Source organism: Terrapene carolina, unplaced genomic scaffold (assembly GCF_002925995.2).
Source record: "Terrapene carolina triunguis isolate 2854851 unplaced genomic scaffold, T_m_triunguis-2.0 Scaffold238, whole genome shotgun sequence".
NCBI classification, from domain to species: Eukaryota; Metazoa; Chordata; order Testudines; family Emydidae; genus Terrapene; species Terrapene triunguis.
In genome coordinates, this window is record NW_020664589.1 from 15,723,943 (window position 1) to 15,739,745 (window position 15,803).

Sequence of the window (15,803 nt, forward strand, 5' to 3'; positions counted from 1 at the left end):
AAGTGGAATATAATCGAATCTCTTAAATAAATGGCCACTTGACAAAAGTCCTTTGCATTTTTTCTCCCTTTCCATTTTATTGAATTCCACCTTTTGAAAACATAAATGAAATAAGAATAATTCTATTCCCAGATAACAACAATATTCTGTACAACCTTGAACACATTCATACAGACTACAAACAATTAGAGAAGTGATTAGAACTGCCAGTATAATTCACTTCTTGTGGAATGATGCACGAAGGGAGAAGGGGCTGAATATTTCCCGAACAGCCAATGGTTTAGTCTGATCAGCCACATCAGCCTAGGTTTGTTTTGCACTGTATTGTACCCTGCGGTGCTGTTAATGGTGTAAGCTCTGCAGGGTAGGAACTTTGTCACAGGGTGGGCTGGCCCTTTAAAGGAGCTGGAATCAGTCCCGCTTATGCCTAGTTAAGCTACCTCCTAGATGCTGGATTTGAAACCAGGAGTCAAGTGCTAGCCCTGCAGGTCAGCTGGCCCTCAGATAAGAAGTCTAATGTCGGTACCGGGCAAATTAGTCGAAACAATAGTTAAGAATAAAATTGTCAGACACATAGAAAAACAAACTGCTGAGCAATAGTCAACATGGTTTCTGTAAAGGGAAATCGTGTCTTACTAATCTATTAGAGTTCTTTGAAGGGGTCAACAAACACGTGGACAAGGGGGATCCAGGGGACATAGTGTACTTAGATTTCCAGAAAGCCTTTGACAAGGTCCCTCACCAAAGGCTCTTACGTAAATTAAGTTGTCATGGGATAAAAGGGAAGGTCCTTTCATGGATTGAGAACTGGTTAAAAGACCGGGAACAAAGGGTAGGAATTAATGGTAAATTCTCAGAATGGAGAGGGGTAACTAGTGGTGTTCCCCAAGGGTCAGTGCTCGGACCAATCCTATTCAACTTATTTATAAATGATCTGGAGAAAGGGGCAAACAGTGAGGTGGCAAAGTCTGCAGATGATACTAAACTGCTCAAGATAGTTAAGACCAAAGCAGACTGTGATGAACTTCAAAAAGATCTCACAAAACTAAGTGATTGGGCAACAAAATGGCAAATGAAATTTAATGTGGATAAATGTAAAGTAATGCACATTGGAAAAAATAACCCCAACTATACATACAATATGATGGGGGCTAATTTAGCTAAACAAGTCAGGAAAAAGATCTTGGAGTCATCGTGGATAGTTCTCTGAAGATGTCTGCGCAGTGTGCAGAGGCAGTCAAAAAAGCAAACAGGATGTTAGGGATCATTAAAAAGGGGATAGAGAATAAGACTGAGAATATATTATTGCCCTTATATAAATCGATGGTACGCCCACATCTCGAATACTGCGTACAGATGTGGTCTCCTCATCTAAAAAAAGATATACTGGCACTAGAAAAGGTTCAGAAAAGGGCAACTAAAATGATTAGGGGTTTGGAATGGGTCCCATATGAGGAGAGATTAAAGAGGCTAGGACTCTTCAGCTTGGAAAAGAGGAGACTAAGGGGGGATATGATAGAGGTATATAAAATCATGAGTGATGTGGAGAAAGTGGATAAGGAAAAGTTATTTACTTATTCCCATAATACAAGAACTAGGGGTCACCAAATGAAATTAATAGGCAGCAGGTTTAAAACAAATACAAGGAAGTTCTTCTTCACACAGCGCACAGTCAACTTGTGGAACTCCTTACCTGAGGAGGTTGTGAAGGCTAGGACTATAACAGCATTTAAAAGAGAACTGGATAAATTCATGGTGGTTAAGTCCACTCAGGGCTATTAGCCAGGATGGGTAAGGAATGGTGTCGCTAGCCTCTGTTTGTCAGAGGATGGAGATGGATGGCAGGAGAGAGATCACTTGATCATTGCCTGTTGGTCCACTCCCTCTGGGGCACCTGGCATTGGCCACTGTCGGTAGAAAGGATACTGGGCTAGATGGACCTTTGGTCTGACCCGGTATGGCCGTTCTTATGTTCATATGTTATGTTATGAATGGCACCTAAATACTATGGTGAGGTACCTATTAGACATGCACATAACAAACAGGGTTTGAAGAAGCTGCACTCATCAAAGGAGCAGCCACCTCTTGGTGATATGACAGCAGCGTGTACTAAGCTCCCCAGGACCTGCAGGGGTAGGAAAAGGAGTGGCAGAGGGGGGCTTTGGGAGGCTAAGAAAGTTTTGTGGATGAGCCAGGGCATGACCATTCCAGCCCTCTCTTCAACCAAGCTGATTGAATAAAAACAAATCCAATGTTGACTGAATAAATATGAGAGAATAATTTATGATGCCGGATATACTTTGTGTTCATCAGTCATTGGCTATGATATTTTTCCTTGTTCCCTTTTCTCTGAAAATAGACTAAGAGTCACTAAATAGATAACAGCCGAACACATTCAGGAAACACAGAATCCATAATCAGAATCACCTGATTTTTTTATCTCAATGCTTGTGAGCGTGTCCTGAATCTCACTTCTCTCTCAGCTGTCAGTTTTCCTCCCATTTTTAAATTTACTTGATCTCATGCTGTGGCATCTTTGTCACTTAGTGGACTTAGGTTTGTTTTTCTAAATGTCTTGTGGCGATGATGTGATAAACTCAACTTTCGAGATTGGGCTATTAAAGGTTAACGTGTTCTAAGAATCCAAATGACATACCAGGAAGGAGGATGGTCTTGAGGTGAAGGCACCACTGTGGGACTCAGAAGATGTTTGTTCAGTTCCCAGCGTGGCCACTGATTTCCATGTGGCCTTGGAGCAAGTCACTTAGCCCTTCTCTGCCACTGTTCCCCACTTATAAAACGAGGATACAAATTTTTTAACCTCCCACAGTGGTGTTGTGAGGAACTCAGGAAGCACTCAGGTAACTATGTGCCGGGGATGATGTACGGACAAAAACAGGCAGATTGATACTTTCACATTATCCTTGCAAATCAATGTCCCATCAACAGACAAACTTAAAACAAGCTGAGAAGGAAAGAAGAAGATGAGCTATTTGAACAACTTTGTTATGAGAGAAACACAGTAACCCACATAACAAGTTCTTTGATCTAATCTCTTCCCCAGGCCCCATTCCTGAGGCCAAGTGGCTCATAACTGCATTATGGATATGGTTTAAGGAAGGAGAATTAACACTACTCATGGATCTCATTTCAGGAACTTGAGGAGAGGTGGTTGGAGAGGATGAGGGAGCAGCTGTCCCTATAATTCTGGGGCTCACTTTCCCAATCCACATTTTGAAGGAGGGTTGCCATTGGATCAGGTTGTTCTATAAAGTTAGTTTGTAAAGTGGGAGGACCAATTTTCCTTTCACAGCATGCTACTAACTGGTCCCTATATAGTCAAACTTTGTTTTTCTTGCACTTATGTTCCTATTGCATAAATGAAAGAAAAGAAAAGTCTGAATATAGGGGCCACCAAGTGTGAATGAAATCTATTCCTTAGTTCATATCAAGATCCATACACAAGTAAGATCATGGAAGTCAGACTGCATTTACCAGGTTTTCTCCTTCTTCAACCACAACATGAAAAGATAATTCCCTCCACCCAGTCTTTTGGCAGTAATATTGATCTGTAAATATGGCACCTATCCAAATATTTGCATGGGATGTAGAAATGTCTACTTCTGTGCAAATAGAAAAAGAATAAAGTTCAAGATTTTTGCCCAGCAGATCTGCCCCCTCCCCAAGTTGAATCCTGTACCAAGAATAAGAGCAGCGCTCTTTTCGTAACGTGACTGGCGTTATTGCTGTGACTCAATTTTCCTGGTAGCAGAACATGATATAAATAGGTGTGTGTGCAGGGTGGGGAGAAATTAAAAGCTCCTCACATAACATCACTTCTGAAATCTATCAGAATTGAAACCCAGACTTTAATTTATCTGCTGAGCAATCAATTATGAAAATTGTGAAGTGGTAGAGCCCTGGGGCTGTTTAACATTAGGCTCTATATGGTGTTCTCATCACCACAGCTCCCCCATCAATAACAGACTAGTGATGGAAGCTGAAACTTCCAGCAAAAGCTCACAACTCAAGCATCACTAACACAAATTCAGAATCTGAAAAACGCTTTACGAATGTTCAGAGTCAGACACTCACCCTTATTCCCTACTTTGAACATAAAAAGATTAGATCTATGATCTACCCAGAGAGAAACAGTATTTTCGCAGGCATGAGTGCTTCAAATGTGGGAGAAGAAAATTGAGATTTTGTTCAAATTCTTCCCAGACATTCTAACCAATAATCACGTCCCGTGTCATAGTGGGTCCAACTGCTTCCAGTTCTGTGTCTTGACAAACATCCAATACAGCCGTGTGTATAGAAGAGACATGTGGAGAATAGGCTGGAACAACACCTATTACAGACTCCAAATTTGAACTGACAATGTAAGTCACAAGGAACAATCCAAGAGTTTATAGACTATTTGCCATGTAGTATTGTGTTTATTCTCCATATGGGCAAAGGATAAACCTGTACCATCTACCTGGAGAGAGAATGGAAAGAAAAGCTACAACTTCTAGGTCAGCAAACCTGCCCTATATGCCATTTGCTACAGCTGCTCTCATCCACCCTGTCCCAAAGTCTACGTTAGGTGCAGGACAGGCATTTTGAGGCACACATCCATTTCATGGATGATTCCATTTATAGCCATGGCGAGCAATGTGGCAGGGTGGCAATGGTGGACACCAACATTTGAATGTGTGATGCAGTCTGGTCTAAAGCTTTAAAACAAGGGAAAGAAAATGATCCCTGTCAACATTAAGGCCAGCAAGCCGTTGGTAGAGGAAGTATTCTGCAGTGCATCAGACAGACAGCCTTAGTTATCTAAAGAAATGAGGTGAAGATCCAGCCTCCTGGATCCCTCAAATGGTTTTTTAAAATTATTCCCCCTTCTCTTCACTGGCTAAACACTCGGTGATTTTGCAATCATTGCCCCTACTATTAGTTGGATAGCTGTCGAGGTTCTTAGTGCATGATGGTAGTGTCTTCTACCTGAGTCACCCTAGGGTTAGGATCACAGCCACAGTCCTAAGCAGAACAGAAAAGCCATGAAAGATAAAAGGAGAGGAAAGGAGCTGCGATTGTCCCAGCCTGTAATGACCCATTACATAATTTTGTCATTCATATGGGCACCAAGGAGAGCTTCTCTCAATCTCTGGGCAGTTATAGGAACAGAAGTCAACAATTTAACCTAATTATCTAACCAAATTAAACACCTTCTTAAGGGGATGCCTGATTAAGTAATTGCAAAGCAAGATGAGACATCTTAAAAATCTCTATGCTGCAAAATCTAATAGTTAAGATGCTAGATAATAATACTGGATAAATTCTCAATAGAACTGAACAGTTGAGCATTTAATATTTAGCCTCCTTAAGATGTTTTACTTACAGTTTTTGCAATTTAATAACTGCTAGTATGGACACAAAACTATACGAGAAATGCTAGAAACTAACTTAAAATAGGATGAGATATAATGAGTTAAAATTAAAGGTTGCTGCTAGCTTCCTAGCCCATCCCCCTTTAGCTAATCTGTCATGTAATGAAGAGAAGCACCCAACATAGGACAGCTAGCTGCCGGCTCACTTACAGCAAGCTGATTAAGAATGTTCAACCAACAGCAGACTGCAGACCTTTCCAACGAAAATAAATAGACTGTATGCAAATGTGTTTGTCACTTTGACAGCATGTCTCAATTAAGGCATATCGCTGCTGTTGGTAGGCTCTGGCGCTGCAGTGGTATGGGTGAGCCAACTGCATTACTGATACACAGGGCTTGACCCTAATCCGCATGCATGCATTTTAAAAAATTCTGCCTTCACCACATACACTAGCATAATACTAGCAGACATGGAAAGCAAGTGACAATAAGAAAAAAGCCTCTTTCATCCTCCCCAGTGTATAAGGCCTGCGAATGCACAAATAGCTCTTATTTCAGCAGTTTTCATCCCTTTTTAATTGATTTTTCCCCTCACTTATTTTACAAGGAGTTAAAAGTGACACTAAAATCTCCCCCTTTAATCACCAGTTAGAGCTCATGTACCATTGAAATAGTAAAAGTTTTTTCAAAGCCTCAATTTATATTTCCTACAACTGAACACCTTTCACCCACTTGCATGGAAGTATTGTTTAATTGTCTATATTGTGTGGTGCTATGATCAGGAGGATCTGTGGAAGAACAAAGACTGTAAGCAAGATAGCCCTACAACTACCAAGTTACACAATTTTTTGGAAACTGACATTTGTATTGTAATGACAGTAATAAGCATTTAGCAAGTGAGCCTTTCAACTATGCCAGTGGTTCACTAAAGCTGATGTATGTTTCTTTTGACAGAGAGAAAGCGATCTTTAAAAAATTTGAAAGTGATCATATCCCTCCCCGCACATGACTTTGGGTAAGCACTGTCCACTTGATTATCTACTTTAGTAATCCAGCAAAGTGTTGGGATGATCCACCGTTCACGCAAACGTAAAAAAAAATGGGGGGGGGGGAGGGAGAAAGGATTCTCAAACAAAAAACAAAAATGTAGGGTTTGTCTGGATTTCAGAATGTTTCTAATGAAAGGCAATGTTTTCCTGGTGGATCAAGGTGGCTGCATTTCTTCAGTAGCCCCAAACCCCCTCAACTGTACTAGAGCAGAAAATAAATGAAAAATAAACCACCACTTCAAAAATTTAATTGGGGCGCAATCTGTTCGAGAAAACCTCCAACAACCTGCATTGAGCACAGCAGCCAAAGTTCTAAAAACATGCAATCCAATTCTAAAATGATAAGGAAAAGGAAGATCAAAAGGAAAACTGAAAATAAGATGCTGTAATAAATTATTGCTTCTTATGCATATGTAGACATGATTTCATATCTAAATAGTAAGAAATCTAGTTATATTAACTTGCTAGGCATATGCTTTACTACTATTTACTACTATCGTTTACCTAAAATATGGCTTGCCTGTCATTTTAGAGCTTCCATTTTCCGATAATGCACTGTTTTTTAACCATATTAATTCCAAATTTGTCCTTTAAGAAACCAGATAGTCATTTCTGTGCTCTAATGAGCCTCATAGATAAAAAAGGTAAAAAGATCAGGAATAACAGAGGACATTGAATATAGTGACAAAAATATCTTTTACAAATAAAAACTGTTAATGTAAGCTATGCTGGAAAGCTGATTGTGAATACTACGTGTTTTTCCATTCTGATTTTAATGATTTGAAATAACAGTTTCTACTTGATTAGCTAGTATAAAACCAGCTATTTTTGTAGACACATTGTCAGAAACATAATGAGGATAGCTCATATTTGGAGCTCAACTGTCGATATTGAAATATAGAGCACGATTAAAGAATTATTAATTGATTTTTTTCCACTGGAGTTCATTGCTTTTAAATTTTGAAGTCTGCTGAAGTGATAATAATAATTAGATGTTCTGTGCTAACACTAGTGATCTGCTTAGATAACTGAAGACACCTTAAAAATGTACCCTGTTGTACTAAAGGGATGTAGCACGATGCACGCTAATGGAACAGAATAGTTTATTATTACATTGCTGTAAAGAAATGCTACACACTCTTGCAAATTCATCTAAAATATCATTTGCCTCAGAAAAATACCTTATACATGAAAGAAACCATTGAAACCACTAAACATAAGAGCCTCCCAAAAGTGGAGGTGAAATGGAAAATAAACCCAGAATGATGTAACTGATCTGTAAAAATTAATGAAAAGGCTAAAGTGATCTTTAAACAAACAATCTTTCAATTAAATTTGCCTATCTATAACAAATACAATTTAAACAAATCTAACATCTCCTACCTGCCCAAAGTGTACTGTGATTGGTCTTCTATCTTCTCTGAGTTTAGGGTCCTTCTTTTCACCCAACGGAGAAGGAGCTGTCCTTGGTAGGGACTCTTCTGGTGTTGCAGAGCATCCATTCTCAGCAATGTCCTGTATGGTAGGAAAAGGTGAATTGCATGGCGAGGAACATTCCTGATTAAGGGTAAGGGGCAGAAAGGAGGTACTAGGGGATAAAGCTGACTAAGCATTTTGATGTTAGGAACAAAAAACAAAAGCACAGAAAATAAAACAATTAGCATAAAACATTTCATTGTATTTTGTTAATCACAGTCTATGTGCAGAAATCCCATAAAATACTAATGCTGCAAACACAAACATTAAATACCAACTATGTTAAATAAAATGTGTCTGACTTGTACAGACAAAAGCCAGAAATTTGAAAGATAGGGCTAACATAGCTCTAACTCTAGCATTGTGAGTATAAAGACAACACTATGAGGAAAGGTCTGAATGCAACCTTAGAAACTGAGCTTCCTTGCATTTTGTACATTTAAGTTGTACCTTTAATATCATTTTATGTACCTACATAGAATTCTGTATAACAGAACATTTATCTATGGAAATACGAACTCAGGTGTAGTGGTATTAAGGGAACAAATTCACAGCTAAGTTAGGTAAGTTGGCCCATGTGTGGCCAATGTTGATTATGTCTTAAAGAGTATACATGTCACAACTTGCTGCCTAACATCAGTTTCTTTTTGACCTAAGTTCTGATCTAAGTAAAGTGAACAAGCAACCTAGGTTACAAGGTTTGGTGAGTGTGTGTGTAGTGTATATAACATAGGAACATAAAACATAAAGAATGGACTTGGAAAAGACAAAGGCATGCAGACATCTTATAGAGAATCAGAGAAGATGGAAAGAGTTGGTACAATCAGTTGAGAAATAAAGTCTGCAACATAGTGAGCCCAAACCTTAAATCTCTTTGCAACAATGTCAAGGAAATAAAGCTTGGTAAATATAGAGGGAAACCTGCACACACTGTAGCTTTGCAAGACTGACCTGAGGTTGACTGCTGACATAGACATTGCTTTGAAGGAGTGACCTTTGACATGCCCCCTCAAGTTTCAGTATTGCTAAAGTACAATAATGAGACATGTAAGCTGATAGCCAATTAGAAATGGTTCTTTTGGACACAGACTGACCTAATGTGTTTAGGTCAAGTGAAACAAAAAACGGGATGGACTTTCTAAGGGGCTTTGTCTGCTCCACACAGAAACTGAGAGACCTTTTTAGATCCAGCTGGTGGAGCAATGGTTCACCAAGATGGGCATAAGGGTAGTGGGGAAATTAATAACTTGTTAAAGTGAAACCATAGAAGGAAACTTTTTATGTGTACACAATTCCACCTTCTCTGGGTAAAATGTAACAAACTCCAGTATATTAGTAAAAAGGGCCTGCAACAAACACTATTATGAGAAAGATCGCTTTCTGCAAAAGATACAGAACTTCAACTCACAGGGGCCAGCAAGAGGGGACCTTGCCAGTTTTGGAGCCCCATAACACAATAATAGTATATATTATTTTGAAACATAAGATGCACATGAAAGCAAAATGCAAACTGAAAACAAAGCAAAGGAAAAGCAGCTTCAAAGAAGACTTCTGACTGATGAGTGGATCACAAAAAAAGCTGTGAGACTATTGCAAATCCCTGACGTTTTTTCCCCCTTATGGGTCTGCTACGCTTCTCAGATGATGGCACTGCATATAGGAGAGAAGCAAGTGTTCATTAAGCATTCTCTCCAGTGCTAGAAAATACACTAGCCACCATTTTGCCTCTAATTTTAACATATTTCTGTTTGAGGACATGGCCAAGGGATCTGTTACAGATTTCATTAAAGAGGAATTCATCATGTTTTGATTCATAGACCAATTATCAGTGAACAAGTGACTTAAGACCTCAGTATCTGTAAAGGTGCCCAAAAAAGCAGACAAGTCAACAACACTGTCTCAGTCATCAGGAATAGAACGTACTTGGCTGAAAAATGTTTCTGCCTTCATGACTGAAAGCACATCTGTGCCAAACAGTCACAGAAATCGGATTCTTCATGAACAGAACTAGACGCTGAGCTCACGGTACAAATGACTGAATATTAAGGTGTCTGGCATTAGTGTACTCAAAAACCATCCAATGAACTAGGTTAAACTCCTGTCATGTCAGTCTGTGTGCAGCAGCCTCAATTCACAAACAGCCTTTAAACATGGGTGCAACTGATAGGTAGTAGGAGATACAACCCTCCCTTAGACGAAGAGGAAGCATAGAAAGGAATACTACAAGTTGGGACGTTGAACCTTCTCACAAGTCTGAAGCAACCAAATCAGTCTCAGATATGGTACCCAGGGCAAGCTGAGCTGCCTTTAAAGCAATCTCGTCTTCAGTACCAGCATTGACACAAGAATTTTCAAACAATGTAAGACTTCAAATCTGGAACAATGTCAAAAGAGCTAATTGCTAACAAACAAGTTTCTTAAGGAAAGTTAAAACCTTCTCAGCCTCTTATTCTCATACTTCACGTTGCAATCCTATTGCTGTCCATGAAACATGCCAAAAGTCCAGGCAGGACATTTCCCAAAATCAGCAAGACACTTCTTCAACAACTTAAACTTATGCTACGTACAGTATTTAAAATAAGACACCATCCAAAGTAAAAATATTGAAACAACACACTCACACCCTATCAGAAAGAAATTAGCACATGATGTTGCAGATATTGGAAAGGCAAGGCAATTTAATAAAATATTAAAATGCCACACAAAATAAAACACTGAGAAAAAATATTCTACTGATTTCTGCAAAAAAGACTGACAACATTCATTCAATATATATCTGTATATAATGTTTCATATACAGATAGACCCTAACACCTGTGCCTGGAGGAAAAGCCTTTGCTAAACTGAGGTATGAATTTGCTACCCCATTGCCAGGTGACAGAGTGTAGATCAATACATAACATTTTTTAAAGATTATATGTAAGGCTATGGAACATTTACAGATGTGTAAAATGTAGCCACTCTATTGAATAATTGCTATTTAATCAGCAGAATTCCTTCATATTTTTCTAACTACTTATTTATTTAATAGACTAGAAAATCTATGTATTATAATTCATACAGCAAACAGTAAAAGCATAGTCCAGAGGGATTCTTTAAGTTATTTTATATAACCCTAAAAGTGGCATTTGCAATAGCCTGGATAACAGACCTTTAACTAGAGGGCACATGCAGATCTAGTAAATAAAATAACGTTGAATAAATTATTACTGTGAAATGCCTGATCATTTATTTAAAGCTATAGATTGTCTAGTCTTACCTAAGGTGAGATGCTTTAAGTAATTTACATTCTTCTTACTGAAAGTTGAGGATGGTACTATTCACATTCCTCCTTCTTCCTAATGCTATACAGTTAGGCTTCAAAAGAGGCCAAGTAACGGAGTGACTTGACCACCTTGCTCCATTTGGGAAATGAAAAAATTTGCCTTTACTTTAAAAAAAAATGTGTAGCAGGTATAAAATAAAGCTACCATCCTGTATCTGTTAACAATTATTTGCTATCAGTCATAAGGATCCTCTGAAAACTATTTCTGTTGCTTTGAAATACTGTACCACAAATGAACAAGGGATGGGAATAGAGCCCCATTCAATCTCCACGATCATATTAAAGAAGGACCTTACACACACCACAATGACCTCTCAATAGGTCAATCCCACATTTCCCATTTGCAATTCAAACCCAAAGCTGGAGCAGACCAAGGGCAAAATGGGCTCTTGATTATATTTAAGAGGTCATCATTGCTATGCAGAGTTGTAGGAAGCAGACCTCCAGCTCTACTGCATTTTTAAATTCTATCATTGTATAGAATCCGCTCCTATTTGGCAGTGAGAACTGAAAGAGGGATGTTTAGATTTGACTTTTCCTTACCAGTAGCCTGCACGCTTTTCACACTAATACTGGAAAATAATATTTTAAGTTGCAGTAGGCAGTGAGGTCAGATTAAGAATAGTTTTAAATTACTCCAGAAAATGGTAGAGTATCACCCAAGATCAGCACAATTACATATGTATTTAATGAAGCCAGAATTTCAGTTACAAAATAACTCTGTCATTAGCAAGCACATGAAAAAGATTAAACTCTCCAGAAATTGGTAAAAGCAAGTGAAAATTGATAAGCGTGCACTAATGGATCTGTCAACAGTTGAGCGGTGCAGACACATTTCCATTAAAAAAAGTATGATGGTTAGTGAAATAGGTTTCACCATTTTTGTCACCTAAAACACACTAACACCTCATTCTAACATTATCTCCTGATGTTGTGCTTGAAAAGAAGAAGGGGTGGGTAAAAGCAAAAAAGATCAGAGTGATTTGAAAGGGAGAGAGGTAGAAATTCTAAGTCTTGAGTATTTACATGAATATTTTATAATGATTCTTTTAAAGTATAAGATTAACAATGCAATCTTATTTGCAGAAATGCTAAATAGTAAGAAAAATGCATTTTTAGTCCAAATGGGATCTAACAGGTTGAATGGAGGAGGATTGAGTGCGAGTGTTTTGGGGGAAGATTTTGATCCACTCAATTTTAAATGTTGTTTGTGTTTTTAAAAATGAACGAAGGTATCTGGAGTACTAGGGAAGGAGCAAAAATAAAGCTAAATAAACGAATGAATAACAGACATCTCATAAATTGGAAAGTGTCTGACCCTTTTGTATATAAATGTCACAGAGCACAATATAATACTAGCAATAAAAAAGGGTACAGTAAAATTCAGTGATTGTACTTAGTGCTGTTTGCTCTATAGATGCATGTGTTGGGGACAGGGGAAACAAATTTCACTAGTTATTAGATTATGTTCAGAAACTAAAATACATGGAGTTAACTATTGCATAGGAAAATGCTGCATGCAGAAAAACTGCCTCCTGTTTTCTATCTGTGATCAAATTATACTATCAGTTACCTGATATGCGGTAACAAGTAAATATGAGGTTATTTTAAATCAGCTGAACCAAATCTCCACCAACGTGCCCAACACTGTAGTTAATAGTCTACTGGTCCTTGCATTACACTGGCCTTATTTCATGAGTTTATTATTATTACTTGGTGGTATTATTACCCCTCAGTACTGATAAGTTGAAAAGTTTAGGCAGAGAAGGAACTTTTCCATTAATATTTAAAATAGATATATCCATCTGACACAGCCTTAACATTGCTTTGGGTATTCTGAGAACAACGAATTAAATTACTGAAATATCGATTTTAAAAATCAGCAGTTGTGTAAAATGCAGTAAATCAGAAAAACATTCTGAGTGAGACCTTTGCAGTTACTAAATTGGCTACCTTGTATTCCCAATAGACTGTAATGGCTCTGATCTATAGACTAAATAGAATAACTAGAAGAAACCTAAAGGCAGAATCATCCCTATAGTATGTATCTATATGACTACCCCAACAGCCTCAAAAGTAGCAATTAATATTGGATACACACTGCTCAGACACAATTTAGCATTCCCTGAATTTTACTGTTTAAACACAAAAAAGAATGAAATTCAGAGACAATAAAATGTCATCATCATAAGGCCAAAGTGCTGGCAAACTTAAAACTGCAAGAAATTCAGATTTAAAAATTACTTCAACCCTAGTTCTACACCACTGTGCCTAAACTTCACACTGATGACATGTGCTAACCATGTGTCCAATGAGAGACCTTCGGTTATTTCCCCTGAGAAGTTACCAGAGGAACATAACGGCCATTTGGAGCAAAGTTCACTGTCATTACTGTAGGCATGATCAGCCATTTTATGCAAAGCCCCCTCCCACAATGTCTTGGCACAATGGGCAGGCGAGGGACCGTCATAAATGGAACACTCAATTTTCTGGCTTTCGTGGGTTTAAGTCAGAGCCTTAATGTATTTGAAGATAGTTTTTTGTCTGTGAATATTTATAACAGTGTGAAAAATCCAGGACAGCTGGTAATGCATTTTGAAGTGTGCTAACAACACTGTATCAAACAGCTTTCTATTGATCACATAATGCTTTTTGTGGCTAAGTATTTCATACATAGCGCTTATACATTTTGAATAAGAACTTCAAGTACCTTTTGCTTCAAGCGGTTTTTCACCTCTTTTATTCCCATTTTTGCATGATCTTTTGCCTGCATGAAAAATTAATTTAAGTTAAAAATCCCTTTCTATTTCCAGCAGCGACTGTGCTCGATTTAAATCCATCAAGACTCACCTTCTCTGATTATTGAAAATAGGAAGGAAAAATTGGATCATCAAGTTGAAAACATAATGGCTATAAAAACAAATACAAACCTAAGAGGTTAAAAAACCTTTAATGATACTGCAAAGATTTTGTTTTCTCTGTTTTGATGGCAGGGATTTTTGTTCCCCCACCCCCCCGTTCCTCCTCCATGATTTTTCCTCTCTCTAATTATTTATCTCTGCTGCATGGTGACAATTACTAGTAATAGCACAGCTGTAAGCTTCCTCACTGCAGTGCTTTGAATACCAGTTACATTTTACTAGGGCAGGACCTAAATCTCAGGACCTTTGTCAGGCTGGAGGCAGGCAATAAAGGATAGTTTGAATAGACATCTCACTGCTTTTTGTCATATTTCATAGAATTCAGTATTGAAGAGATCCTGACTTGCTTCCATATATTTTAGCCCTCTGCAGTGAAATTATCAGTTATAAACCATGTTACAATAACAGTTATTAGCTGTTTGTTAACCAAGCACGGAAAGATTTTCATTTAGAAAACAACCCAAGAAGCTTGGCTCAAAATAAGCAGGTATGAAAAATCTCTGGGGAAAAATAATAGACATTTACAAAAACTGGAACAATTGGCCAAATGAGAGGATTCCCTCATTTCCATGTAGCTACTCGCAGAGGCCCAGGGGTAACAATGGATTTCCAACAGTGTAATGATGAGATAGGAGAGGTGTTTAGTACAGGATATAGGGACCGGTCCATGGAAATAGTGCTATTTACTAAATAGGAAAGCAACGTCTGCACTTTGAAGATAAATCACCAGTCAATCTCATTTTCTGTTACAGTGTAATTAGTATACAATGTTTCAAACTGGTATTTCAGTTGAAGAGAAAATATTTTCCTAGAAATTAAAAACATTTCCTGATACATGCTTAATGGCCTAGTCTCTAGAACTTTATGGTTAATATGCATTTATCTTGTTCAAATAATTTTGTTAGTATACAGAAAAAAATTTAATCTATGGATTCATTTAAAACAGCATCATAGTTAGATTCAGTTGTCTGGGCCATAAGACAATACCCAATACTTACAAACTTATAGACAGTCTTCATGGCCGGGTTAGCCTTGGTCTTTACTGTATTTATAATGGCTCCACTTCCTTTCTGGAATTACAGTAACAATGGAATCATTTTAATTGAGGCTGTTTAAGCAAATGTCAGCCCAGAGCTATTATTTTAAACAGGAAATAACAGAAAGTATCAATTGTGTTAGATATCAGAGCAATATGCCTAAGTGGTAATTTATTTTTATTTGTGGTTACATAATTCCACTCTCTCACCAAGGATTAGATACTACTTTTTCCAGGGCAAATCTGATCCATTTAAAATCATGTTTTAGGACAGAAATTTGCAATATAAAGGTTTCAGTTTCTCATAATAAAAATCACTCCCTTTACCATATCCAGGCTTCTTCAGAGGTCCTCTCACTAAACAGTGTCCATAACAATTCTTATCACCCTCAAGGGTATCCTGCACATTGCATTCAAGTCATAAACATGTTTAATACTAAAATACCCTAGCAGCTCAACGGGAAAGACTTGTACATTCATTGAAAAAACCCTATTCTCTGCAGTGCACTTTCCTTTTCATGCCCTTGTTTTCTTTCTTAAAGATTCTGTATATCAGGTATGCTGCCTTTCTTAATATCTAAATACTGGGATAAGGGAAGAATTGAGACAACATGAAATCCA

At 37.8% G+C, this 15,803-nt stretch overlaps 1 protein-coding gene across 1 annotated transcript in view; it reads right to left on the reverse strand.

Moving 5' to 3' along the window:
• The window catches only part of DENND1A (DENN domain containing 1A), a 343,291-nt gene that overhangs the window by 41,988 nt on the left and 285,500 nt on the right, over positions 1–15,803 (reverse strand). Inside the window, exons 18-20 of the mRNA XM_026657267.2 lie at positions 15,145–15,216; positions 13,936–13,992; positions 7,808–7,939 (exon numbers count right to left, since the gene is read on the reverse strand). Of these exons, the coding sequence (XP_026513052.1) occupies positions 7,808–7,939; positions 13,936–13,992; positions 15,145–15,216 (261 nt within the window). The remainder of the gene's footprint in view (positions 1–7,807; positions 7,940–13,935; positions 13,993–15,144; positions 15,217–15,803) is intronic.